This window comes from Ranitomeya imitator, chromosome 5 (assembly GCF_032444005.1).
Source record: "Ranitomeya imitator isolate aRanImi1 chromosome 5, aRanImi1.pri, whole genome shotgun sequence".
Taxonomy (NCBI): domain Eukaryota; kingdom Metazoa; phylum Chordata; class Amphibia; order Anura; family Dendrobatidae; genus Ranitomeya; species Ranitomeya imitator.
Genome location: NC_091286.1, coordinates 278,712,949 through 278,739,126, shown reverse-complemented (window position 1 = coordinate 278,739,126; position 26,178 = coordinate 278,712,949). Strand labels below are relative to the sequence as shown.

Sequence of the window (26,178 nt, the reverse complement as noted above, 5' to 3'; positions counted from 1 at the left end):
CTTTCTGTTTCATGCTAGGCCTCCGACAGGATCCCACCCCTGTCTGGGGCCCTCTGTCTGCAGCTCTGTGGTGTTCCTCCTTTCCCGCTGTCTGCCTGACAGGTCTTGCCTTGGCCAAGCTCAGTCAGCTTCTCTCTCACTTTCTATCCAACTCACCAGTTTTACCCTAATGTGAGGAGTGGCCTAGTAGATAGAACCTTTGCTCTCCCCCTGGTGGACTGGAGTGTGAAGTGTGGTGTATGGTTTGTGATACCTGGCAGGGTGGACTCCTTTAGTGCCATCAGATGTAATATCACTCCCCCTGGTGGAAGAATAACATTACTGCAACGAACCAGGACTCTGGGGCGCTGCACTAGCATCACCATACAAGTACCGCGGAAATAACCGTAGAAATGATTGTAACAGGGCGGGCGGGAGGGAAAATGTTTCCTGATGTCCTCCAGGTAAAGGAAAGAGTGAACAAAGAGATAGACAAAGGAATCCCATCCCTTGATAAACTCCCCTCCTCCAAGAATGCACCCAGCACCCATCCTGTTAGCATTCTGGTCTGCCCCTCCCCCAGTCAAGGTCCTCTCTGTGCCAATGGGCTTCGGGGGTCTTGACTGATGGATACGGGACTGGATGGACCTTCTCTCCCCCATAAAAAAAGTTGTGACCCTGGTAAACCTAAACGCTAATAAAGTACAAAACATACAAGGTTTGGATATTAAAATGGCCACAGCTTTATTTAAATCTCCGGGTTATACAACCATAGTTGGAGTCAGGTGGAGTCATCAGTCGCAGGGATTCACGAATACTGTGATTTCCCAGCTGTTTAACCTACTTTATCAGGCTGGATAGCCAAAAGTATTACCATATTAAATAATGTGGGCTGGCTACCCATAGCCGAGCCTGTTCACCGCCATGAGATTGTACATCTTTTATTAGATCAGATTAGTCCACCGTAAGTCCCTGCAACTTCCACCTGACTCCTAAACCGCCATGAAGAGGCCATTTGACACCTTAAATAAACTCGATCGCCACCTTCCTGTAATAGGAAATGCTTTAATTTGGCCACAGCTGCCGTTATTCAGGTAGCAAACATTAACAAGACATTAGTACATAATTAGCAAAATACCATCCTCCCCAAGATGTGGTCATATGAGCCTCCCGCTCATCCAAGTACCAAAAATCCTGCCAATATTCTCCTTAGCCACAAAAACACCTAGCTCAAAGAGAAAAAACATGGGTTTATTGGCTTAATAATCTGATTTTCCTGTCCTCTGAGCTCTTCCCCAGGGACCCATATTCTAAAATTGCCAATATTCTCCTTAGCTGCAAAAACCACCTAGCTTAAGGAGAAAAACACGGGACTATTGGCTTAATGATCTCATTTTCTTGTCCTCTGAGCTCTTCCCCAGGGACCCATGTTCCACCATTCACTGAGGCCACCCCAAGGACCCATTTTTACCATATTCCACATGCCATGTTATGAAAAATTTTGGGGGCGGAGGTCCCAACAACCACATCTCGCCTGGTGAAATTCACCATAATAAAAGAAGGACCCCAGAGAAGCTATATGCTAAAAGGAGGGTGGGGGACCAAAAATGCTATAATAAAGGGTGAACATCAGGGAAGCTGTATGCCAAAGGGAGAGGGGGCCCTGAGATTCCTGTATAGTAAATCCACCATAATACATGGAAACATTGTACAACAGAAAAGTAGTCTATCTCAGACTTTAGAAATCCAGCATTATGTACCTCGTCCACAGAGAAACATTTGTTTCCACAGCCTTGTAATAATATATTCTACCCTTAAGGTACCGTCACACAGTGCAATTTTGATCACTACGACGGCACGATTTGTGACGTTCGAGCGATATAGGTACGATATCGCAGCGTGTGACACGCTCCTGCGATCAGGGACCCCGCTGTGAATCGTACGTCGTAGCACATCGTTTGAAACTTTCTTTTGTCGTCCAGTGTCCCGCTGTGGCGGCATGATCGCATGGTGTGACAAAGGTGTGCACGATATTGTATACGATGTAAAGGGCGGAGGAGCTGGCTACGTAGGAGCGCTGAATTCTCCACCTCCCGTGTGCTGATTGGGCGGTACAATACTGTGCGCTCATTCGACAAAGGACTATTGTTCCCAGCGGATAAAACCGGAGCTCTCGAGCGCGCTATTCATTTCTCTCTGTAGCACGTGCTGTGAACAGAACTCCTAAATTCGCTGGATTCCCTGGACTTTTAACTACTAGACTTTTACCGCAAAAGGTATGTATAACGCTACAGCGTAGCATATGTTGCGCTTCAACGGGGATAAACGCTGGAGTGTGGTTGATTGTTCCTTTGAGTAGGGTAGGCCTGAGAACCTCAGGTACACAGCTGTTGCGTGGCCCAATTAATTAATCCTTTTACAGATCGAGATGGTTGACTGCCCCATTTAATACCAGTAGTAACATATATAGTTATTAGATCAATGGTCAGAACATTGTTTTGTAAGCACGTGTATTTATTGTACGTTTGTTTTCTTTTTAGGAACTATGCTCACTTCCGATGAGAGTTCTGTTGTTGCTGCTGCCCTGGTGTTTGAGGCAGCACGTCTCCAAGAGGAGAGACGTCCTAAACGAAAACGTCGCATGTGGACCCGGAGCTGGCTGCAGAAAAGATCCACATTGTCACACATGGGTCTCATAAGAGAGTTACGTGACAATAACCCTCAAGATTTCCGAAACTACCTTCGGATGTCCGAGGAATCCTTCAAAATAATACTGTCTGCTGTTACGCCACTCATACAAAGGTGTGATACGCCGATGCGTGCAGCCGTGCCCGTGGAGGAAATGTTGGCGGTGACACTGCGCTTCCTGGCAACAGGAAGGTCTCTTCAGGATTTGCAGTTTTCCGCAACTGTTTCCAGACCTTTCCTGAGCGTTGTGATTCCGGAGACATGCGAGGCCATTGTGCAGAGCTTAAGGCATTATATGGAGGTACTACTATATTTTTTTGGCTGCTGTGTTATGTCGATATATTATACTAGCTATTGAACCCGTTCTACGCCCTGATGGCGAGCATTTCTATAGGTATGTGTTCTACATCCTATCATGTGCTGCTCCCATCCTGCGCCCCCATTCTCACATGTGCTGCTGTGATCCTGCGCCTCCATTCTGACATGTGCTGCTACCATTTTGCGGCTCCATTCTGATATGTGCTGCTCCAACCCTGCGCCACCCTTTTTTATTTGCTGCTCCCAACGTAATTTTATTGATTATATTATTTAGATATATTGTTTAGCACCCCCTCTGAGTCACCGAAGCCATCTGAAAAAATGGCTGCCTGCATACTCTGGGTTGTTGACTTTGTTATACTAATCCATACTGCGCCTCAATCACTGTAGGATGTCCACATGAGAGTGTATGTGCATAATATATTTGACCTAATTTGTACATGTTTCCTTCTCATCTTGCAGTTTCCCAAGACGGCGGATGACTGGAAGAGGATTGCTTCCGATTTTGATGAGCTGTGGCAGTTTCCAAACTGCGGTGGTGCATTAGATGGAAAGCATGTGCGCATCACGCAACCAGCCAACTCTGGATCCTTTTTTTTCAACTACAAAGGATATTTCAGTGTGATCCTCATGGCCCTTGTCAATGCAAACTATGAGTTTGTCGATGTGGATGTTGGCATGAATGGTCGAGTCTCCGACGGTGGTGTTTTTGAACACACTTCATTTGGGGAAAGCTTGAGGAACAATGAACTGCTGTTGCCACTAAATGAAGACACAAAAGCAAACCTAAATTTTGTCTTCATCGCTGATGAAGCTTTCCCTCTTCATCCACATTTGCTGAAGCCATTTGCACAGAGAACACTCACACCGGAGCGCAGAATCTTTAATTACCGGTTGTCGAGGGCCCGTCGTGTGGTTGAAAATGCCTTTGGGATTATGGCAAATCGGTTTAGAGTGTTCCACACAGCTATCAACTTGAAGCTGCCGTCTATAGACTTTGTGGTTTTGGCATGCTGTGTGCTCCATAATTTCCTGAGACGTCATGATACGAGCTCCTATTCTCCTCCTTCGTTTATTGATGCAGTGGACGCAAGAACCGGAGATATTGTGCCCGGGGAATGGCGTACACAACCTGATAATTTTACAGCTCTTCAAGCTCTTGGATCTGGCAGACAGGCAGACGATGCAAGGGACTGTCGCGAAAAATACTGTCAGTACTTTAATGGTTCTGGAGCTGTACCCTGGCAGGATCGCGCCGTATAAAAAAAAATTTTTTTTTTGCTTTGCTGTCATATAAACCTCTCAAAATAACTTTAAATGTGATGCCTATAAAATGGTGCTGTTAACCCTTATAGCTTGGTAAACATTAAAGAAATAATGCGAAGATTTTTGGTTTTTTTTGGAACACTTTCTTGGTTTTAAATTATTTTACAACAAAATATAACATAACCCCCCCCCCCAAAAAAAAAAAAATTATCTCCGGCCCAAGAGGTGTCGCAGCGTCACGCCCTGCTGCTCCACTTGACTCTGGAGGAGCGCTGCTGTCTGCTGCAGGAGCGCTGCTGTCCGCTCCAGTCGCAATTGTCTCGCCAGGAGCTCTCTTACGGTGGGCGGTTCTGTGGATAGAAGAGGTTGGAGAACTAACGTTGATTCCACTGAAAATACATCTCGACCTCTGGGGCAGGACCAAATTTTCTGTGTTGTAAATTTCTATTTGGTCTGGCACCACAGGGCGATGTAAATTTTATTAAATTTTACAGTTTTAGTTGTCTATGGTGACATCCAGCAGAAAACCACTCGCATTATCTTGATACTTACGGAGAAGGGACGCCGGTTCCTCATTGCCAGAACCAGAGCTGCTAATGTCCCATCCCAGCGATCTGGCCTCTGCTGCAGCAGCTAAAAGGAAATAATAACAGATCTGGTTAACTATGGAACACGCCGTTGGGAAGCGCTCGCTGTTTTGGTCACTTACGTATGTTAGCTTCTGGGGAGAATGCCGCCGACCCGGGGGAGGAAGAGGAGTGTCGAAAGGGAGGTGTTGAGGGTGGTGTAGGGGTGCGAGGCCGTCTGCTGTCTGGTGGTGGCGTGGTAGGCCGCTGGGTCATTACTGCGTCTGTAATGTATTCAAATATTTCCGCTACCCTCTTATGTCCCGTATGCAGTTGGAAAACTGTAATCTATGATTGTTAACTTACGTGACGTCACGGACTGTGGGCTCCCGCTGGTGGTGGATGCTGTGGTGCTGCTGGCAATGGCAGGTACCTGTTGCCGCCGCTGTCTCTCTACACAGAAAGTTAACAAACGCAATCTTTAAAAACACATGTAGAGTGCTGCAGATCAAAGCTAACAATATACTGAAACATAAAATTTATATCACACTTCACAGGGGTGCGAGGGTGCATGGTCGCAACAGATGGTGGAGGCGTGGTAGGCCGCTGGGTCATTACTGCGTCTGTAATGTCTTCAAATATTTCAGCTACCCTGTTATGTCCCGTGTGATGTTAAAAAAAAAAAGCAATAAATGATTGTGAACTTACGTGATGTCCCGGACTGTGGGCTCCCACTGGTGCCTGAAGATGGGGTACTGGTGGCAATGGTGGGTCTGACTTGCCGCCGCTGTCTCTCTACACCTAAAGTAAAGAATCACAATGTTTACACACAAATGTTGAGTGCTGCAGATCAAAGCTTACAATATACTCAAACATAAAATAGAGATCACACTTTACAGGGGTGCGATACTCAGACATGTATGTGGGCTCTGGTGTTCAATGGTCTTCCTGTCTTTGGAAAACGTATTATTTCATCAGTAGGCCAACCTCCTCCGTTAATATTTATGGGAAATTGAGAAAGTAAAAATTATGGACATCTTAATAATTTCAAGATGGTGGTTGAGATTAGGGAACCCGACAAGTTTTCTCACGGACAACGCATATTCTGCTTGGAAAATAACTAAATTTTAACAAAACGGGGCATGTGTTTTAATGCATTTGAGGTCACGTTGGCAACCATGAGCGCAAGCCTCCCTCCCAACCCCCCCCCCCCTCCTGACAGCATGCATGTCCCAATTCCCCCATACTAGTACTTGCCTCGCCTTGCCTCCGCACGCAACTCAGTAAACATTTGTGGCGTTTTATAGCGGAGGTCAGCCCATTTTTTATGCAGCTGAAGCTGACTGCGGCAGACGCCAAACCTCCTCTCCATCATTCTTGTTATGTGGCCAAGCACTTCTCGCTTGTGGATGTGTGGGTGGGCAGGGCGGCTCTCCAGACCTTCGTAATCCATGGCATCCATCTGACTAATAAAAAAAAGGATTTCTGGCTGCCCCAGAGGAGCAGAACGCATTCTCGCCGCCATTTTAGATGGAATGACCCTGAACAGCAACGCCCAGAGGAGGAGCAGCGCTCCGCCGTCCTGCCGCGCGATTGGCATCGCAATAGCGTTGCCGTTTATGAACAGCGTCACATTTGTGACGACTGAGCGTTACGAAAGGAACGCACATAGTAAATGCCGTTCGAAGGATCGTTATATAACGCCGGAGCGGCACGTAATGTACGCTCGTGGTCTATGACGGCGTGATGACGTACAGCGTTCCTGCGTGCCTGCCCTAGCTTGTTTTTGTCCCCTGACATCGTGATAATGGCTGCCAGTCGCCGTGGTCCACCTATGGGCATCCCAGAGCTCAAGTTCCTTATTGGAACAATGGATAGGATGCAGTATGAAACCACAGGGATGGTGCTGCACCGCAACCAGCACAAGGAGGAAGTTGTCCGTGTGGTGTCTGAGGGCCTCAGGAAGCGGTTTGGGATAACTCGCAGCAAGGCCCAGATAGTGAAAAAATGGGGCGATCTCAAGTCCAAAAGTCCAGAGCGCCTGCAGGAGCTTCGCCAGGAGATTCGCAGAGGTTAGTACTCAGGTACCCAAAAGTATGTGGCACAGCTATGGGGCAGTTTGAACGTTGCAGAGCCACTATGTGCCACAGCTATGGGACAGTATGAACGTTGCAGAGCCACTATGTGCCACACCTATGGGACAGTTTCAACGTTGCAGTGCCACAGCTATGGGACAGTTTGAATGTTGCAGAGCCACTATGTGCCACAGCTATGGGACAGTATGAACGTTGCAGAGCCACTATGTGCCACAGCTATGGGACAGTATGAATGTTGCAGAGCCACTATGTGCCACACCTATGGGACAGTTTGAACGTTGCAGAGCCACTATGTGCCACAGCAATGGGACAGTATGAACGTTGCAGAGCCACTATGTGCCACACCTATGGGACAGTTTCAACGTTGCAGAGCCACTATGTGCCACAGTTATGGGACAGTTTCAACGTTGCAGTGCCACAGCTATGGGACAGTTTGAACGTTGCAGAGCCACTATGTCCAACAGCTATGGGACAGTATGAACGGTGAAAAGTACTATGTGGCACAGCTAACTGCTGACCGAACTTTTTTTTTCCTTCACAGAGGCAAAGAGACAGCGCCGCCGTAGACACGAGGCATCACACACCGCCTCTGAAGTCCAAGAGCCCTCCGGGTCAAAGACAACTGATCCTAGTAGGTTCCCACAATAATGTGATTTGGATTTGGTTGCAGGTCCCCTCCTCCCCCCCCCCGGCAGCCAGTGTTGCCATATATGCTAACAGACCTTTTTTTTTTTTTTCCTTCACAGAGGCAAAGACACAGCGCCGCCGTAGTGACGAGGCTTCTCACACCGCCTCTGAAGTCCCTGAGCCCTCCGGGTCAAAGACAACTGATCCTAGTAGGTTCCCACAATAATGTGATTTGGATTTGGTTGCAGGTCCCCTCCTCCCCCCCCCCCCCCCCCGGCAGCCAGTGTTGCCATATATGCTAACAGACCTTTTTTTTTTTTCCTTCACAGAGGCAAAGACACAGCACCACCGCCGCCACGAGGCATCCCGCACAGCCTCTTCTACATCTGTGCCCTCCGTGTCTACTCCTCCAGATCCTAGTAGGTTCCCACAATTATGTGATTTGGATTCAGTTGCAGGTCCCCTCTTCCCCCCCACCCCCTCCCCCGGCAGCCAGTGTTGCCATATATGCTGACAGACCTTTTTTTTTTTGGTTCCCTTCACAGAGGCAAAGAGACAGCGCCGCCGTAGCGACGAGGCTTCTCACACCGCCTCTGAAGTCCCAGAGCCCTCCGGGTCAAAGACAACTGATCCTAGTAGGTTCCCACAATAATGTGATTTGGATTTGGTTGCAGGTCCCCTCCTCCCCACACCCCCGGCAGCCAGTGTTGCCATATATGCTAACAGACCTTTTTTTTTTTTAATTTTTTTTTCCTTCACAGAGGCAAAGACACAGCGCCGCCGTAGCGACGAGGCTTCTCACACCGCCTCTGAAGTCCCAGAGCCCTCCGGGTCAAAGACAACTGATCCTAGTAGGTTCCCACAATAATGTGATTTGGATTTGGTTGCAGGTCCCCTCCTCCCCCCCCCGGCAGCCAGTGTTGCCATATATGCTGACAGACCTTTTTTTTTTTTCCCTTCACAGAGGCAAAGACACAGCACCACCGCCGCCACGAGGCATCCCGCAAAGCCTCTTCTACATCTGTGCCCTCCGGGTCTACTCCTCCAGATCCTAGTAGGTTCCCACAATTATGTGATTTGGATTCAGTTGCAGGTCCCCTCTTCCCCCCCACCCCCTCCCCCGGCAGCCAGTGTTGCCATATATGCTGACAGACCTTTTTTTTTTTGGTTCCCTTCACAGAGGCAAAGAGACAGCGCCGCCGTAGCGACGAGGCTTCTCACACCGCCTCTGAAGTCCCAGAGCCCTCCGGGTCAAAGACAACTGATCCTAGTAGGTTCCCACAATAATGTGATTTGGATTTGGTTGCAGGTCCCCTCCTCCCCACACCCCCGGCAGCCAGTGTTGCCATATATGCTAACAGACCTTTTTTTTTTTTGTTCCCTTCACAGAGGCAAAGAGACAGCGCCGCCGCCGACAGCACAAGGCATTCGACACAGACTCAGATCCCGAAGTGCCCTCCGTGCCTCAACATCCTAGTAGGTTCCCACAATAAAGTTATTTTGATTTTGTTGCAGGCCCACTCTTTCACCCCCAACCCAAACACCCCCCCCAAGTCAGTTTTGCCCTTATATGCTGACTGTTTTTTTTTTTTTTCCTTCACAGAAGCAAAGACACATCGGGAGACTACTGTGTTATTAATGTTATGTTTTTTGACCCACAGCTGTCGTCACTGTGAACAAGGAGGATCTTGAAGCCGGCATAGAAAAGCTAATCCACACTATGGCGCGTATTCAGGAGCAGCACAATGTGGCAATGGAGGAGCTGCAGAAGCTGCGGGACATGTGCCAGCAGTTGTAGGCGGGCCAATAAGACATTTTTGGTTGTTACAATAAAAATATTTAGTTTAACTATCATTCCATTTTTTTTGTATTAGTTAACTGTACATGAATTTGTTACGTTAATTTGTGCCCTCATACAGTGCTGTGATCGAGACACACCAATCAAAAAATAGTGATAGAATTTCTAATAAAAGCTTTTATTTGAAACATTATTTTAACAAGACAATAAAATAAAAAGGAATGTAAAAGAAGTTAGGAAATCACAAATTATGATACGACGATTGTTCCGGCTGAAAACTTTGGTGCCTGATGGGCGAAGCCATATGTGAAGGTATTGGCGTGTAGGAGTTATTAGGGGGTGGCTGGCCGAAGTGGGAAACGTGAGCATTGTGTCGCATCGATGTCTGACACTGTGACCAACCATTGTAATTTGATGGCTCTGTCCGCTGTATTGGCCGGGAAGAGACCAAACAAGTGTTCTTGTCCAAATCGCCATCTGTACCCCTGTTTACTGCTTCCATAATCAGACGCTCTGCTAGTATTCTTTGGTTGTCGTCCATTTTGGCCAGTTTGTCAACCACATAGTGTCCAAACCCCTGCAACGCAGGGCTAACATTTCTTGTCAACACCTTCTTAGCAAGGCTCAATAGTTCATGTGAGGCGTCTGAGGTGGCTTTCCGTTTTCTTTGACCTTGCCTCGATTGAGTCCTGGCAGGTGCAGCCTCCACTAAATCTGTTGTCGTGCAGTCCTGTGAACAGTCCAGTGTACTCTCCTGCGCACTGTCATCCTGGGGGGGAAAAAAAAAACAAGTTATGAACCCGGCAACAAAAAGTTGTACCACCATAACCGCATCCAAACTATATATTCGTAGTAGGTAAAAAAAAGATTATAATATATTTTAAGCTTAGTAATATTCTTTAACCCTCCCTTTTATTTAATACTTTGAACTACACTGTTCTGACTGCTAGGGGAACCTGACGAAAATTTAATAGTCTAAATAGTCTCAACAAGAGTACATCGGCAGCTTGAAGCGATACTATTTTCTTTATTGCTTAGATGGTATGGTTTAGATATATCGCCATTTCATACATATTAAGTTCCCCATATAATACTTGACTGCGACAGGGTTACTTATGTGTATATGTTTTTGTAACAACTTCAAACTGATGTGATAATCAGAAGTATAAAACATAAAATGCAGAGAAAAATTATGTAATTATAGGACACATTGGTGAACTTTCGTCCAAAGAGCTACTTACTTGTTGCCCTTGTGACTCCTGCTCGGCGTGGTTCTCCGAAACAATTTGTTCCACAGGTGCCAAGTTGCGAAGACACGTGGAAGTCCGTGGCACCTCTTGGTCCCTCAGAAAATTAAGATGTTCAAAATACCAAAGTTTTGGCACATAAACATCTTCAGTGGAAGCTCCGGACCTTGTAGTCTGAAGAACCTTGTTCAGCTCCTTCCTCCACACCGTGCGGAGCGCCTGGATTTTCTTTTTAATAACTGCTTCGTTTGCTGCCTCTTCTGGTGCATGACAATTGTAAAGCTCAATGAGCTTTAAGTAACCCTCTCTCCTCTTTTCCCTGTTACAATACTCAGGAGATTTGATTTTCCAGAGGCAGGGAATAGACTGATAAATTTCGATGAAATCCCTGATGAACTCCACACGATTTGACATCTGAAAAATAATTATAAAAAAAAATTACATGGTTGACAAAGAGTCCTTTAAACAATACTTTTGCCAGTGTGCCAAACGCTTAACAACAGCAGCCACACAAAGCGCTCATGCCTACCATCGCTTCTTCCATCTGCCACGCCATAGGCCACCATAACCCAAAACAGTGTACCGCCCGCTTCCCTACAGCAGCCACACAAAGCGCTCATGGTGACCATACATTGTACCATCTGCCACGCTGTAGCTCACCAGACACAACCGGTCATAACCAGTCACAACAGCGTACCATCCGCATCGCTTCAGCGGCGGAACGAAGCGGTCATGCCGACCAAACTGCGTTCCATCTACCACGCTGTAGCCCACCAGTCACGACCAGTCACAACCAGTCACAACAGCGTACCATCCGCATCGCTACTTCCATCTGCCACGCCATAGGCCACTACCGCCCGCTTCCCCACAGCAGCCACACAAAGCGCTCATGGTGACCATACATTGTACCATCTGCCACGCTGTAGCTCACCAGACACAACCGGTCATAACCAGTCACAACAGCGTACCATCCGCATCGCTTCAGCGGCGGAACGAAGCGGTCATGCCGACCAAACTGCGTTCCATCTACCACGCTGTAGCCCACCAGTCACGACCAGTCACAACAGCGTACCATCCGCATCGCTACTTCCATCTGCCACGCCATAGGCCACTACCGCCCGCTTCCCCACAGCAGCCACACAAAGCGCTCATGGTGACCATACATTGTACCATCTGCCACGCTGTAGCTCACCAGACACAACCGGTCATAACCAGTCACAACAGCGTACCATCCGCATCGCTTCAGCGGCGGAACGAAGCGGTCATGCCGACCAAACTGCGTTCCATCTACCACGCTGTAGCCCACCAGTCACGACCAGTCACAACCAGTCACAACAGCGTACCATCCGCATCGCTACTTCCATCTGCCGCGCCATAGGCCACTACCGCCCGCTTCCCCACAGCAGCCACACAAAGCGCTCATGGTGACCATACATTGTACCATCTGCCACGCTCTAGCTCACCAGACACAACCGGTCATAACCAGTCACAACAGCGTACCATCCGCATCGCTTCAGCGGCGGAACGAAGCGGTCATGCCGACCAAACTGCGTCCCATCTACCACGCTGTAGCCCACCAGTCACGACCAGTCACAACAGCGTACCATCTGCCACATTGTAGCCCTCCAGTCACAACAGTGTACCATCCGCTTCGCTTCAGCGGTGGAACGAAGCACTCATGCCGTCCATACAGCGTTCCATCCACCACGCCCAAGCGGTTTACATACCTCGAAGCAGCGGTGCAAAGCGTGGTATATTCAGCGAAGTACAAAATTCCAATGTCCAGGTCCACCAAGTGTCCAAGTACGAAGTGAAGAAAGGAAATTTTGAAAGCAGTGAGGTGGCATTGGGAACAATAGCGCTCAGGTGACAAATTTTCCAACCAATTGTGTGCACAGAACCTTTGGCCTATCAGCACACTAGCTAGTAGCACAACACGCCCCCAGTGAACAACGTCACGCACAGATTATGCAAAATTTGCTCTGAATCGTCGTGTGTGACACGACCGTACGACTGTCCCATACGACTTCTACATCGCAAATACGTCATGAATTTATCGCTTCAGCGCCGTGCATCGTGTAGTGTGACCGCAGTCTACGATGTTTGAAACGATAATTAAGTGACGATGCAACGTCACAAATCGTGCCGTCGTAGCGATCAAAATTGCACTGTGTGACGGTACCCTTACTGCTACCTGGCAAGAGGAGAAGAATAGATAGAAAGAAGAGAAGTGATGGGCTTATAACATTAGCATTAAAATCCGCCATGGATTAACATTTATCAAATCTGGAGATGGCAAATAAATAGTCATAAACCTATAAAAGGGGGGAGATTAAAATGGAGCGACAGTGGCATCTCGTCCTTCGTTAGTGACGTCTCAACTTTTGTTAGTGACATCTCCCTCTTCATAAGTGACATCTGGTCTTTCATTAGTGTCATCTCGTCCTTCAATAGCGACATCTCGTCCTTCATTAGTGACATATACCACTGTTCAGTGAGCGCACACTGGAATCCCTCAGCCACTTATTACACCTAGCTTGAGGGGAAAGCCATTTATGAAGAATGTCTACTGGGCTCATCTCCAGGGACCCACATTTCCCTGACCACTGGGCTCATCCACAGGGACCCACATTTCACTGTTCAGTGAGCGCACACTGGAACCCCTCAGCCGCTTGTTACACCTAGCTTGAGGGGAAATTAAGGTATGAAGAAATGTCCTTTCTCTGTCCACTGGGCTCATCCCCAGGGACCAACATAATTATTATCATTATTTTTTTTTTTAACCTGTTAAACAAAGTACATTGCCATGACTAAGCTTACTTAGGGGACAGACACATTGACTGCCAGCAGAACTCACCCCCCGGGCCTACATCTCACTGTCCGCTGAGCACACGCGTTTACTGTCCACTAAGACCAGCCAAGGGCCGTCCCTGCCCATCTATGTATAGACTGGCCATGAATGATAAGACATGTGATACGAGTGTCTAGTATTTACCTCATACAGTCCCGGCTGCATGTGCTGAGAGACCGAACTGAGAACCGAACCATGGCTAACCCCACCCAGAGCCAGGTGCAGCACAACATCAGACTATACCCATTAATCACCGAGTCCTGTGCTGACTAATTCCTCACCCACCATTTTATTTATATTACGGGAATACACATAGGATAAAGACACTGTTCATGGCTCTGCCCGCCCTCAGTAATGGCTGACACTGTTGTGTTTATGTCTCTGCCTGCCCTCCGTAATGGCCAACACTGTTGTGTTTATGGCTCTGCCCATGCTCAGTAATGGCCGACGCTGTTGTGGTTATGGCTCTGACTGCCTTCAGTAATGGCCGCCACTGTTGCTGCCTATTGACTGCAGCTCAGACTATACCCATTAAACACAGAGTTTTGCTGACCAATTACTCACCCATCTTATTATTTATATTATGGGATTACATTGCATATAGGATAACACTCTGGGTAAACTCTTTCCCACCACACTACCCCTCATAGGCAGCGTAAGCAAATGGTGGGTATATAGCGTGACTGTAAACCTACCGTAATGACAATGCAACGCCACTAGGTGGAGACATCCAGCAGGGCAGAATAAAAAGACTAAAGGCTTCGATATACTGTATATACAGGGGACAGCCCTATATACCGGTATACAGTAATCCAAACAGGCGTATAGCCATATATACTAGGATTCTGGGGTAAAGATATATCATGCATAAACCAGCAAGGGTACAACCGCATATATAGAAAGTGGCATATATACCGGGGTACAACCATATATACTGGGATACTGTTATAGCTCAGGGGCACAACATATATAGGGTGAATGCCATGTATACCGTGGTACAGCCATATATACTGGGGTACTACTATAACTCAGGGGTACAACATAAATGGGTGAATTGAATATATTCTCGGCAGCACTGGCATGGATGGTAGGATCCGTATACACAGCATGTTACATATATAGCACAGGGCAGGATGCCAAACACAGGTACTACATAGGAGGAAAGTCATAGCGCTTCATTAGTAATGGTGCTTTATCAGTAATCCGCATTTTTGTTCCCCAGCTATGACATGATAATGGCAGATACTTCACACTGCCCAACTCAATGTCATACAGTGCCAGGGCTCGTGTTATACCGTAGTGTATATATATCTATACGCCATATGCCTTACTGAATTATCTGATATATAGGCCATGCATTATACAAACTGTCTGTATATCCACAACGTATTATTCAACAGTATATATATACTGGCCGTGTATTACGATCACCATGTATGATACAGAAATAACTAGATAATGCAATATCAACATATCAGCCATGAATCCTACAGCAATATGTTTATATCATCGTGTATTATACACAACATCTATGATATATAGGGTAAGTATAATACAAAATGTATATTTGCCTAATATTATTTGTGATAAGTCTGATATATATTATACAGCAGTGTCTATATATCAGCCATAATAATACAATATTATCTATGTTATATTGGGGAAGTTATATAAAAAAGTATCTATATATGTGCCGTGGACTAAATTGCAGTATATACATATCCGCCATGCAATATTTTGCAGAATCATATACGTTCACCATGCACTACATTGCAAAATCTACATACATAACATCCATGCAGTATATTGCAGCATCTATATATACACTATGCACTATATTGCAGTATCTATATATAACCGCCATGCACCACATTACAGTATCTATAAATACCAGCCATGCAGTATATGATGTAACAGCAATATCTATATATATTATTATATATGCACGCCATGTCTGCAGCCAGGCCAAAGTCAAACAGGAGAGCATCTGCCATGTGAGAGGTAACATATAGAAATACCCGAGGACAAAGAACTCCCAGGATATAATGATCCTATGTATATATACAGGATCAGATACTGAAGCAGTACGTGGTGTATAAGGTAAATGTACCCGCGTCCCTCATAATGAGGCTTGATATCCCCAATATTATACTCCCTGAGGCTGCAGACATGTTTCCTGCTGTCCTCTAGGTAAAGGAAAGAGTGAACAAAGAGATAGATAAAGAAAATCCCACCCCCTGATAAACTCCCCTCCTCCAAGAATGCACCCAGCACCCATCCTGTGCTCCACCTACAATGCAGGACCCTTTACCTAAAACTACACAGCTATGAAACAGAAAATTTCAACCCTGCATTATAGTCTGCCCCTCCCCCAATCATGGTCCTCCCTGCGTCGATGGGCTTCGGGGGTCTAGAGTGACTGCACACTTTCATCACAAACCTGGACAAGCCCTTTTAAATATACCATTAAGCACTGTAGCATGCCCAATCTTAACAGCGTGTAATATACTCACTGTCAGCAGTCATCACATGACCACTCATATGCGATTTTCATACTTACAGTCAGGTGACAACTAGCTCCTCTTCCTGCTTCTCTCATTGAAGCAGGCGCTGTAGTATTTGACTGGACATTGAGAGAATCAGGAAGAGCAGCTCATTGGCATATAAGTGGTCACATGACAACTACTCAAACGGACTGAGCATTGGGGCATGCCAAACTAAAATCTTGCCCTGGGTGCGAAAAAACCTAAATACTCCTCTGCTGTACCTATCAAGCTGCTGTGACAATTGTTTGGCAAAGATGATAGACATATTCAGGGTTGCCGTCTCACAGTGCGTGGCCTGCTCATCCATTGACTACAATGTGGAGGCGTGGACAATCCTGCCAAAATTGGTGGATATGCATAATTTTAATCTAATATGTATGGTCAACACTTAAGAGAAAGCAGTGTGCACACCATTCACCTCTGATCTATAATTTCTAGTTTGGTAGGGCTTTCACTAAGCACTGCAGACATAACTTAATATGGACATACTGTTTGTCTTTATTTTGTGCATATTTCTGCTTGACTATAATATAATGAAGTGCTAAAAATTTGAGACAAGCAAACAAATTGTTACCACAAATCATTTGACAGCATCAACTATACGTAGAGCAAGTAGAATGATCACTGCTTTGTCATATACGTTTTCTTAGGTTCCTGGCTTGTCATTATATCTTGATAACAATACCTTCGTGGTGGATGAGTAACTAGAGAACAGCCTGTTACATAGTTCGATGTCAGTGCTCCCTGGAACTTCAGTCATTTTCAGGGTGTGACTATGTACAAATAGATTAGGACAGAGAAGGAAATCAGGCATGGTGGATTATACGCAGAGATCTATCATATGCTCAGTATCAGCATTTACCGCTTTCTGGTAGTATTATGTCTTTTAATAATAACTCATTTAGAAGACATTCACCACAGCTCCTGTCAAAATATATTCAAAACAATGAAATTATCTTTCTGACTGATCACTAAGAGTGTTTTACTGCTGGAAATACCCAAGTACATTGACTTTCACTGGACTCTAAGTATGCCGGCCACTTTTTGCCGAAGTTTCCAACATAGCTTCTGGGTCTTAGTCTTATTGACCATTGGAAATAGGCCCTTTTTACAAGGAAGTGCCCAGGTAAGATGGAACGGAATTTTTACTTTAAGTTGTACTTTATGTAGCAGTCATTTATTTTACATTGATTGAATCTAGATGTTGGCTTTATGTAATCATCGACATGTTATATAACTGATGTGTGACGGTAGATTTTTGTTACATTTATGATGTATTTTCATATTTTATTTTAAATTTTGTACTTTATTATATTCAAATTCCACTGCTCTTAAGAAAATGTAAAATGAATTGCCTTCGTGGAATCATGCTAGCCCAGAATGCATGTGGATGGAACTGTACAGCACAATAAAAAATGTATATCCTTTGTGTTATGTGATACTTTTGACCTGCAGGCTTATACTTTGGCTAATAAAAGTTGATTTGACCTGAAAGTCTCCAATAATAACAACATGCTATTAGAAAACTATAGATATCCATTGTCTCTGGTGCTGTATGTGCTTTTGTCTTTATGTAAGCCCACAAGGGCAGGGTCCTCTCCCCCTGTACTCCCCTCTGCCACTATTAGTTTGTCCACTGTAATTTAGATTTGTGTTTTGTATGTAACCCTTTCCCATGAAATCAATGGTGATATAAAAATAAGTAATAATAACATGTACTTTTAGGAAACGGTCACACGTTGAGTATTTGGTCAGTATTTTACCTCAGTATTTGTTAGCCAAAATCAGGAGAAGAACAATCAGTGGAAAAGTATACTAGAAACACATCACCACTTCTGTATTATTACCCACTCCTGTGTTTGGCTTACAGATACTGAGGTAAAAAACACACCAAATACTGAACTTGTGCACGTGGCCTAAGACTTGTTCAGACCAGTATATAATTGGTCCATGTGGAGAGCACATAGTCCCATAACTGCTAGTGTGGCTAGCGCCTATTTTCCAAGCTGACCGATGGTCTACATGTAAAAATCAAAGCATTAACTTCTTTGGTCTGTTTTCCGGCCCAGAAGAATGTGCAAGCAATGTACAGTGGGGAAAAAAGTATTTAGTCAGCCACCAATTGTGCTAGTTCTCCCACTTAAAAAGATATGAGAGGCCTGTAATTGACATCATAGGTAGACCACAAGTATGAGAGTCAAAATGAGAAAACAAATCCAGAAAATCACCTTGTCTGATTTGGCAAAATTTATTTTGCAAATTATGGTGGAAAATAAGTATTTGGTCATTAACAAAAGTTAATCTCAATATTTTGCTATATATCCTTTGTTGGCAATGACATAGGTCAAATGTTTTCTCTAAGTCTTCACAGGGTCTGCACACACTGTTGGTGGTATGTTGGCCCATTCCTCCATGCAGAGCTCCTCTAGAGCAGTGATGTTTTGGGCCTGTCACTGGGCAACATGGACTTTCAACTCCCTCCAAAGGTTTTCTATGGGGTTGCGATATGGAGACTGGCTAGGCCACTCCAGGACCTTCATATGTATAGGCAGCTTATATGCCCAGCCCCAATGTGGACGAGCACACGGAGCCAGTCATATCTGCATCTTGTAGATGCAACTAGTTTGATTTTCAATATGACCATCTGATCCCAGCCTAAACTTGTCTACATATGCAATATGAATGAACACATCCATTGTTTCCTGTGATAAGCCATTGCAGACTGATCATATATCAAATATATCACAATGTCTGAAAAGTTCCAGACTGTTAGGAGTCATTTATTTGAAATAACACATTGACAAACTATATTTTCCTGTTGTGGCCATTGAGTGGCCAATTCATAGATTTCTTCAACAACATTAGCTAATCTTGGTTGGTTGACCTCTTAAAGGGAATCTTTCACCATGTTTTTTCACATGGTGAGAGCGCCAAGATGTAGGGACAGAGACCATGATTTTAATGATGTATCACTTATTAGGCTGCTTGCTGTAGTTTTGATAAAATCACTGTTTTATAAGCAGGAGATTGTCACAGGAAGACTAGTAAACCTGCTGCCACATAGTTATACTTATTTATGTGTTCTGTATAACCCCGTCCCCACCACTGATTGACAGCTTTCTGTGTACACTGTACATGGGCAAAGACCTGCCAATCGGTGATATGGACGGGGTTATACAAAGATCAGTATTGATCCATACTGCTCCCTCGCTCATCAAACTGCAAAAATTTCTCCCCATACTGTCCTCAAATTCCCCCCCCACTACCCATACATGCGTCTGAACCCATCTAGTCCCCTTGCTCTTCATACTGTCCTCAAATTCCCCCCTGCTGCCCATACATGTGTCTGCACGCATCCAGTCGCCTTGCTCCTCATGCTGTCCTGAAATTCCCCCCTGCTCCCCATACATGTGTCTGCACCCATCCCCAACTCATACAGTTTTCTCATACATACCCCCATCTCCCAATTGCTTTTCATATTGGGTACTCAAATTTCTCCCATTGTGACTCCCCATATTACATCCACACTAATCCCTTCCTAGCCCCCCAAACTATGTCTTCAAATCTCCACCATTATCTTCGGTGTCCTCAGCCCCATTAGAGGCTGGAACACTTACCACCAATACTGTGCCCTGTCGCCTTCGCCTCAGCAGAGCCGGTGAGTGATGTCAGCAGTGTGATAACATGACCTTATCACACTGCTGACGTCACCCTGACCTGGAGGTGCTGGCAGTCAGGGCTTCAATTCTCCTCACATCTAAAAGACGCGAATATAATTGATCACTGGGAGCCGGCGCCCTGCACCTTCTCTGAGCTGGCTGTCAGTTTGACAGTGGCCTCATAGAAGGCCGAATCCCAGTCTGGGGCCAGCAAAATGCAGCAGCTGAGTAGACACCTTGAACTGCAGCATTAGGCATTAGACCTGCCCCTTCTCCCCTGGATACGCCTCGGGGTCTCTCCATATGTTTTTACCTAAGGAAAGACCTGTCATTCAATGGATGGGAAGAAGCCGACCCAGGATCTGTCTCAAACTAGTACCCTGACTGCTTTTCAGAGTTTTCTTTCTTTAAAATATGGCAGCATTTCAGAGTAAAACATACACAGCTGCAATAATGCAGCCAGAGTCTGATTCATGTTGCCCATGGTTTGGGCAGTATGAGTGCGATGACAGGTTCTCTTTAACCCCTTTCTGACAATAGACGTAATGATCTGTCCATGTGCCCTGGGTTTATTTGACCAGGGAAGGATCATTACTTCATCATGACCCCCTGTGTGCGTTGGCGATCGCCGCCAGTTGTCATCTGATTCTGACAGCTGACACCCGGCACTAGGTGCCAGGAGCAGTCACAGACCACTCCCGGCACTTTAACCCCCGAAATGCTGTGATCGAACATGATCGTAGCATTACGGAAGCAGGCAGAGGGCTGACAGCCCCTCTGCCTTTGGATCTGAGACACCATGGTGAGACACAAGATCCCAATCGCTGCCATGGTGACCCGATGTCATCATGACAACATCTGGGTCACCAGAGCTAGGAAACTTGTTGATCATGCGCACTGTATGTTCAGCAAGACTCTCTGTCAGTGCAGAGCTGACAGCTTCCATGGTATGGCTATGCTGCTTCATCTCCATGCTATAGAAGCGATCAGCCTACAAAAAATGATAGTTCCATAGTGGGACAAAGTAGAAATGTAAAAAAAAAAAAAAAATTCTAAATAAAATCTAAATAAATATTTGAAAGAAAGAAAAATGTAAACAATAAAAGTACCGCTGCGTCCACAACGACCCGATCTATAAAATTGTCCCACTAGTTAACCCTTTTAGTAAACACCATAAAAAAACCAAGGCAAAAAACAGTGCTTTTTCATCATACTGCCGAATAAAAAGTGGAATAGCACGCGATCAAAAGGACTGATATAAATAAACATGGCACAGCTGAAAACGTCATCTTGTCCCACAAAAAACAATCCACCATGCATCTCCATCAGCAGAAAAATAAAAAAGCTATAGCTCTCAGAATAAAACAATGCAAAAAACATTATTTTTTTCTATAAAATAGTTTTTATTGTATAAAAGCGCCAAACATAAAAGAAATATAAATGAGGTATCGCTGTAATTGTACGGACACAAAGAATAAAACTGCCTTATCAATTGTACCACACACGGAACAGCATAAACTCCCCCCCCCAAAAAAAAGAAGAAATTCAAGAATTGCTGGCTTTGTTCATTCTGTGTCCCAAAAATCAGAATAGAAAGCGATGTCATGTGTCATGTGCCCAAAAATGGTACCAATAAAAATGTCAACTCGTCCCTCGAAAAACAAGATGTCACATGACTCTGTGGGCCAAAATATGGAAAAAGTATAGCTCTAAAAATAAGGTGATGCAAAAACTATTTTTTGCAATAAAAAGCGTCTTTGAGGCCAGTTTCACACGTCCTGATATTTCCGGTCCCGAAAAACACGGTGCCGAAGATATCCGTGTCCGTGTGTCCTTGTGTCCGTGTTTGTACTACATGCAGCACACGAGTGGCAACCATCTGCCACCTGTGTGCCGCATCGGTACCACATGGACAGCCACCAGGGAAGAAGCGCTACTGTAAGCGCTGTTCCTCTGCGTGTGATGCTGAAGCTGGCTGTTATGTCTTCTTCCCTGCTCGGCAGGCAAGCAGCGCGAGCAGGGAAGAATGAATTAAATAAAAACACGATGTACAGGTGCAGGCTGCGATTCTCAGGCTGATAAGGAGCCATGGATATGGCCCACCAGCCTAAAAACAGCAGCCCGCAGCTGCCCAGAAAAGGAGCATCTATTAGGTGTGCCAATTCTGCAGCTTTGCCTGGTTATTCCCACTTGCCCTGTAGCAGTGGCAAGTGGGGTAATGAGGGGTTAATGTCACCTTCCTATTGTAAGGTGAAATTAAGCCGGTTTAGTAATGGAGAGGTGTCAATAAGACACCTCTCCATTACTAATCCTATAGTTGTTAAAGGGTTAATAAAACACCACACAGTAAGAATAAAGTATTTTAATGAAATAGAACAATAAACACAATTTTGCCATCTTTATTAGGCCGGCGTCACACTAGCGAGTTTTACGGACGTATGAGCGCATAAAATACGTCCATAAAACACGCATTACACACGGCCCAATTATTCTCTATGCCCCAGCTCCTATTTGCCCTATTTTACTGATCCGTATTATACGGCTTTCTACGGCCGTAGAAAATCGCAGCATGCTGCATTTGTCACCGTATTGCGCAAAAAAAATCGCCAATCAAAGTCTATGGAAGCCAGAAAAATACGGATTACACACGGACCAGCAGTGTGACTTGCGAGAAATATGCAGCGGTGTTAGAGAGAAAAGCCGGCAATTCAGTGCGGTGTACAGTAAAATCACACTGACAGCTTACAATAGAATAGGTAGAATAAATGTGTACACATAGAATAGGTATATATATATATATATATATATATATATATATATCAGTGAGACACATATATGTATATATATATTAATATTTCATACAGCGCTAGATAGCTTAAAAGCCGGTAATTCAATTGCCGGCTTTTGCTATCTCCTTCCTAAACCCGACATGGTATGAGACATGGTTTACATACAGTAAACCATGTCATATCCCCATTTTTTTTGCATATTCCACACTACTAATGTTAGTAGTGTGTATGTGCAAAATTTGGGCGCTCTAGCTATTAAATTTAAGGGTTAAATGGCGGAAAAAATTGGCGTGGGCTCCAGCGCAATTTTCTCCACCAGAGTAGTAAAGCCAGTGACTGAGGGCAGATATTAATGGCCTGGAGAGGGTCCACGGTTATTGGCCCCCCTGGCTAAAAGCATCTGCCCCCAGCCACCCCAGAAAAGGCACATCTGGAAGATGCGCCTATTCTGGCACTTGGCCACTCTCTTCCCATTCCCGTGTAGCGGTGGGATATGGGGTAATGAAGGGTTAATGTCACCTTGCTATTGTAAGGTGACATTAAGCCAGATTAATAATGGAGAGGCGTCAATTATGACACCTATCCATTATTAATCCAATAGTCTGAAATGGTTAAAGAAACACAAACAGATTATTAAAAAGTCTTTTAATGAAATAAAAACACAGGTTGTTTGAATATTTTATTATTCTGGTAATCCACCTGAAGACCCTCTTTCTGTGACAAAGAAAAAATAATAAACCAACAATATACATATCTTCCGAGGATCTGTCATGTCCCACGATGTAAATCCATCTGAAGGGGTTAATTTTTGTTACAGCCAGGAGCTCTGCCATAATGCAGCTGTGCTCCTGACTGTAAAACCCCAGCGAATGAATGGAAACTAGGTCAATGACCTGTAGTTACCTTCATTCGCGGTGAGGCGCCCTCTGCTGGTTGTCCTCATATGAACTCGAGCCTGGGAACTTTTCTGATTTTTTCCCACGCTCGAAGGACATCCAGTCAGTCCCACGCAGTAATCCATATCTGAGGAAAATACAGTTTACAACCGGGAACAGTGCTAATGCGACCGTCCCAGCTGTAAACTACTGGGGAATGAAGTATAATAGAAACACGTCAAACCTTGTGCAATTATCACCCACTCCTGGCTTTGGCTTACAAATATGGAGGTAAAAAAACTTGCCAAATTCTGAACGTGTGCACGTGGTCTTGGGGTATGTGCAAATGTTCATATTTGCAGCAGAAAAATCTGCTTTAAGTACAGTCATGGTCAAAAGTATTAACACCCCTGCAATTCTGTCAGATAATACTGTTTCTTCCTGAAAATGATTGCAATCACAAATTCTTTGGTATTATTACCTTCATTTAATTTGTCTTAAATGAAAAAACACAAAAGAGAATGAAGCAAAAAAGCAAAACATTGATCATTTCACACAAAACTCCAAAATGGGCCAGACAAAAGTATTGGCACCCTCAGCCTAATACTTGGTTGCACAACCTTTAGCCAAAATAACTGCGACCAACCGCTTCCGGTAACCATCATTGAGTTTCTTGCAATGCTCTGCTGGAATTTTAGACCATTCTTCTTTGGCAAACTGCTCCAGGTCCCTGATATTTGAAGGGTGCCTTCTCCAAACTGCCATTTTTAGATCTCTCCACAGGTGTTCTATGGGATTCAGGTCTGGACTCATTGATGGCCACCTTAGAAGTCTCCAGTGCTTTCTCTCAAACCATTTTCTAGTGCTTTTTGAAGTGTGTTTTGGGTCATTGTCCTGCTGGAAGACCCATGACCTCTGAAGGAGACCCAGCTTTCTCACACTGGGCCCTACATTATGCTGCAAAATTTGTTGGTAGTCTTCAGACTTCATAATGCCATGCACACGGTCAAGCAGTCCAGTGCCAGAGGCAGCAAAGCAACCCCAAAGCATCAGGGAACCTCCGCCATGTTTGACTGTAGGGACCGTGTTCTTTTCTTTGAATGCCTCTTTTTTTTCTCCTGTAAACTCTATGTTGATGCCTTTGCCCAAAAAGCTCTACTTTTGTCTCATCTGACCAGAGAACATTCTTCCAAAACGTTTTAGGCTTTTTCAGGTAAGTTTTGGCAAACTCCAGCATGGCTTTTTTATGACTCGGGGTAAGAAGTGGGGTCTTCCTGGGTCTCCTACCATACAGTCCCTTTTTATTCAGACGCCGACGGATAGTACGGGTTGACACTGTTGTACCCTCGGACTGCAGGGCAGCTTGAACTTGTTTGGTTGTTAGTCTAGGTTCTTTTTCCAACATCGGCACAATCTGGCGTTGAAATCTCTTGTCAATTTTTCTTTTCTGTCCACATCTAGGGAGGTTAGCCACAGTGCCATGGGCTTTAAACTTCTTAATGACACTGCGCACGGTAGACACAGGAACATTCAGGTCTTTGGAGATGGACTTGTAGCCTTGAGATTGCTCATGCTTCCTCACAATTTGGTTTCTCAAGTCCTCAGACAGTTCTTTGGTCTTCTTTCTTTTCTCCATGCTCAATGTGGTACACACAAGGACACAGGACAGAGGTTGAGTCAACTTTAATCCATGTCAACTGGCTGCAAGTGTGATTTAGTTATTGCCAACACCTGTTAGGTGCCACAGGTAAGTTACAGGGGCTGTTAATTACACAAATTAGGGAAGCATCACATGATTTTTCGAACGGTGCCAATACTTTTGTCCACCCCCTTTTTATGTTTGGTGTGGAATTATATCCAATTTAGCTTTAGGACAATTCTTTTTGTGTTTTTTCATTTAAGACAAATTAAATGAAGATAATAATACCAAAGAATTTGTGATTGCAATCATTTTCAGGAAGAAATTGAGTATTATCTGACAGAATTGCAGGGGTGTTAATACTTTTGACCATGACTGTATGTACTGCAAATCTGCTGCAAATGTGTTGGCAGGAAACATGCAGCATAAAATATGTGCATTTTGATGCATTTTTTATACATTTTTTCAATTCATTAGAAATGTTGAAAAATGCTGCAAAAACGCTGATAGAATTGACAGATATGAATCTGCTTCAAATCTATAACAAACAAAAGAGACACTTAGGAATCTCATTCACTTTGCTGGTACTAGCAAATGTGGCTTACACATAGGTAAAAAAAACTCAGCAAATAATATCTAAAGATAGAAAATTGAACCTCATAGCTTAGAGATGCTGAAAACTTGTCTCTGAATATAATGATGATGTTTCTTTGACAATGGCAGCTAGAATGTCCTGATCTTAGTGACTTCTCATCTAAGGCTATGTGCACACGATGCCGAATTACTGCGGTTCCGCAGCGTTTTTTTCCGCGCAGAAACACTGCAGATCTGCAAACTGATTTACAGTACAATGTAAATCAATAGGAAAAAAATAATGGAAGGGTGCAGAAACGCATCAAATCTGCACCTGCGGTTTCTGCTAGGAAATGCAAATTTTGTGCAGAAAATTCTGCACCCAAATCTGCAAGTGTGCACATAGCCTAAGGCCTCTTTCACACGTCCATGTCTCTGGTACATGTGGTGACTAGGCTTGAGCGAAACGAATTCAAAAGTCGCCGACTTTTGGCAAAGTCGGGTTTCATGAAACCCGACCCGATCCTAGTGTGGGATCGGCCATGCGGTCGGTGATCTTCGCGCCAAAGTCGCGTTTCGTATGACGCGTTTGGCGCCATTTTTTCAGCCAATGAAGGAGCGTGGGCAGAGTGATGACATAGGTCTTAGGGGCGTGGACGCC

At 44.8% G+C, this 26,178-nt stretch overlaps 3 protein-coding genes across 9 annotated transcripts in view; 2 read left to right on the top strand and 1 right to left on the bottom strand.

The window, feature by feature from the left end:
- The first annotated feature begins 1,924 nt into the window (after positions 1–1,924).
- On the top strand, positions 1,925–4,323 carry LOC138680674 (uncharacterized). Its single transcript, XM_069767979.1, has 2 exons — positions 1,925–2,968; positions 3,448–4,323. Exons 1-2 carry the CDS (start codon positions 2,525–2,527, stop codon positions 4,246–4,248), a joined length of 1,245 nt encoding a protein of 414 aa, XP_069624080.1. The 5' UTR covers positions 1,925–2,524; the 3' UTR covers positions 4,249–4,323.
- A 5,122-nt stretch (positions 4,324–9,445) lies between these two features.
- Positions 9,446–16,289, bottom strand: LOC138637733 (uncharacterized). The gene is made up of 4 exons (XM_069726646.1): positions 16,204–16,289; positions 10,912–10,999; positions 10,580–10,840; positions 9,446–10,107 (listed from the first exon to the last, which is right to left on the bottom strand). Exons 1-4 carry the CDS (start codon positions 16,287–16,289, stop codon positions 9,580–9,582), a joined length of 963 nt encoding a protein of 320 aa, XP_069582747.1. The 3' UTR covers positions 9,446–9,579.
- Positions 16,290–16,769: 480 nt separating this feature from the next.
- Positions 16,770–26,178, top strand: part of ROS1 (ROS proto-oncogene 1, receptor tyrosine kinase) — a 416,131-nt gene continuing 406,722 nt past the window's right edge. For all 7 annotated transcript variants that reach the window (XM_069726197.1, XM_069726196.1, XM_069726195.1 and 4 more), the window contains exon 1: positions 16,770–17,108. In XM_069726197.1, coding sequence (XP_069582298.1) covers positions 17,013–17,108 — 96 coding nt within the window. In that variant the 5' untranslated portion in view covers positions 16,770–17,012. The remainder of the gene's footprint in view (positions 17,109–26,178) is intronic.

Bases quoted from the DNA above. Each gene is read 5' to 3' on its own strand.
- LOC138680674 (XM_069767979.1), top strand. From the start codon at position 2,525: ATGCTCACTTCCGATGAGAGTTCTGTTGTTGCTGCTGCCCTGGTGTTT. The intron at 2,969-3,447 runs GTACTACTATAT...CTCATCTTGCAG, and splicing joins GCTTAAGGCATTATATGGAG to TTTCCCAAGACGGCGGATGA.
- LOC138637733 (XM_069726646.1), bottom strand. From the start codon at position 16,289: ATGGATGAGCAGGCCACGCACTGTGAGACGGCAACCCTGAATATGTCT. The intron at 10,841-10,911 runs GTAACAGGGAAA...GCACCAGAAGAG, and splicing joins AATCAAATCTCCTGAGTATT to GCAGCAAACGAAGCAGTTAT. The intron at 10,108-10,579 runs GTAAGTAGCTCT...TTTCCCCCCCAG, and splicing joins AGGAGTCACAAGGGCAACAA to GATGACAGTGCGCAGGAGAG.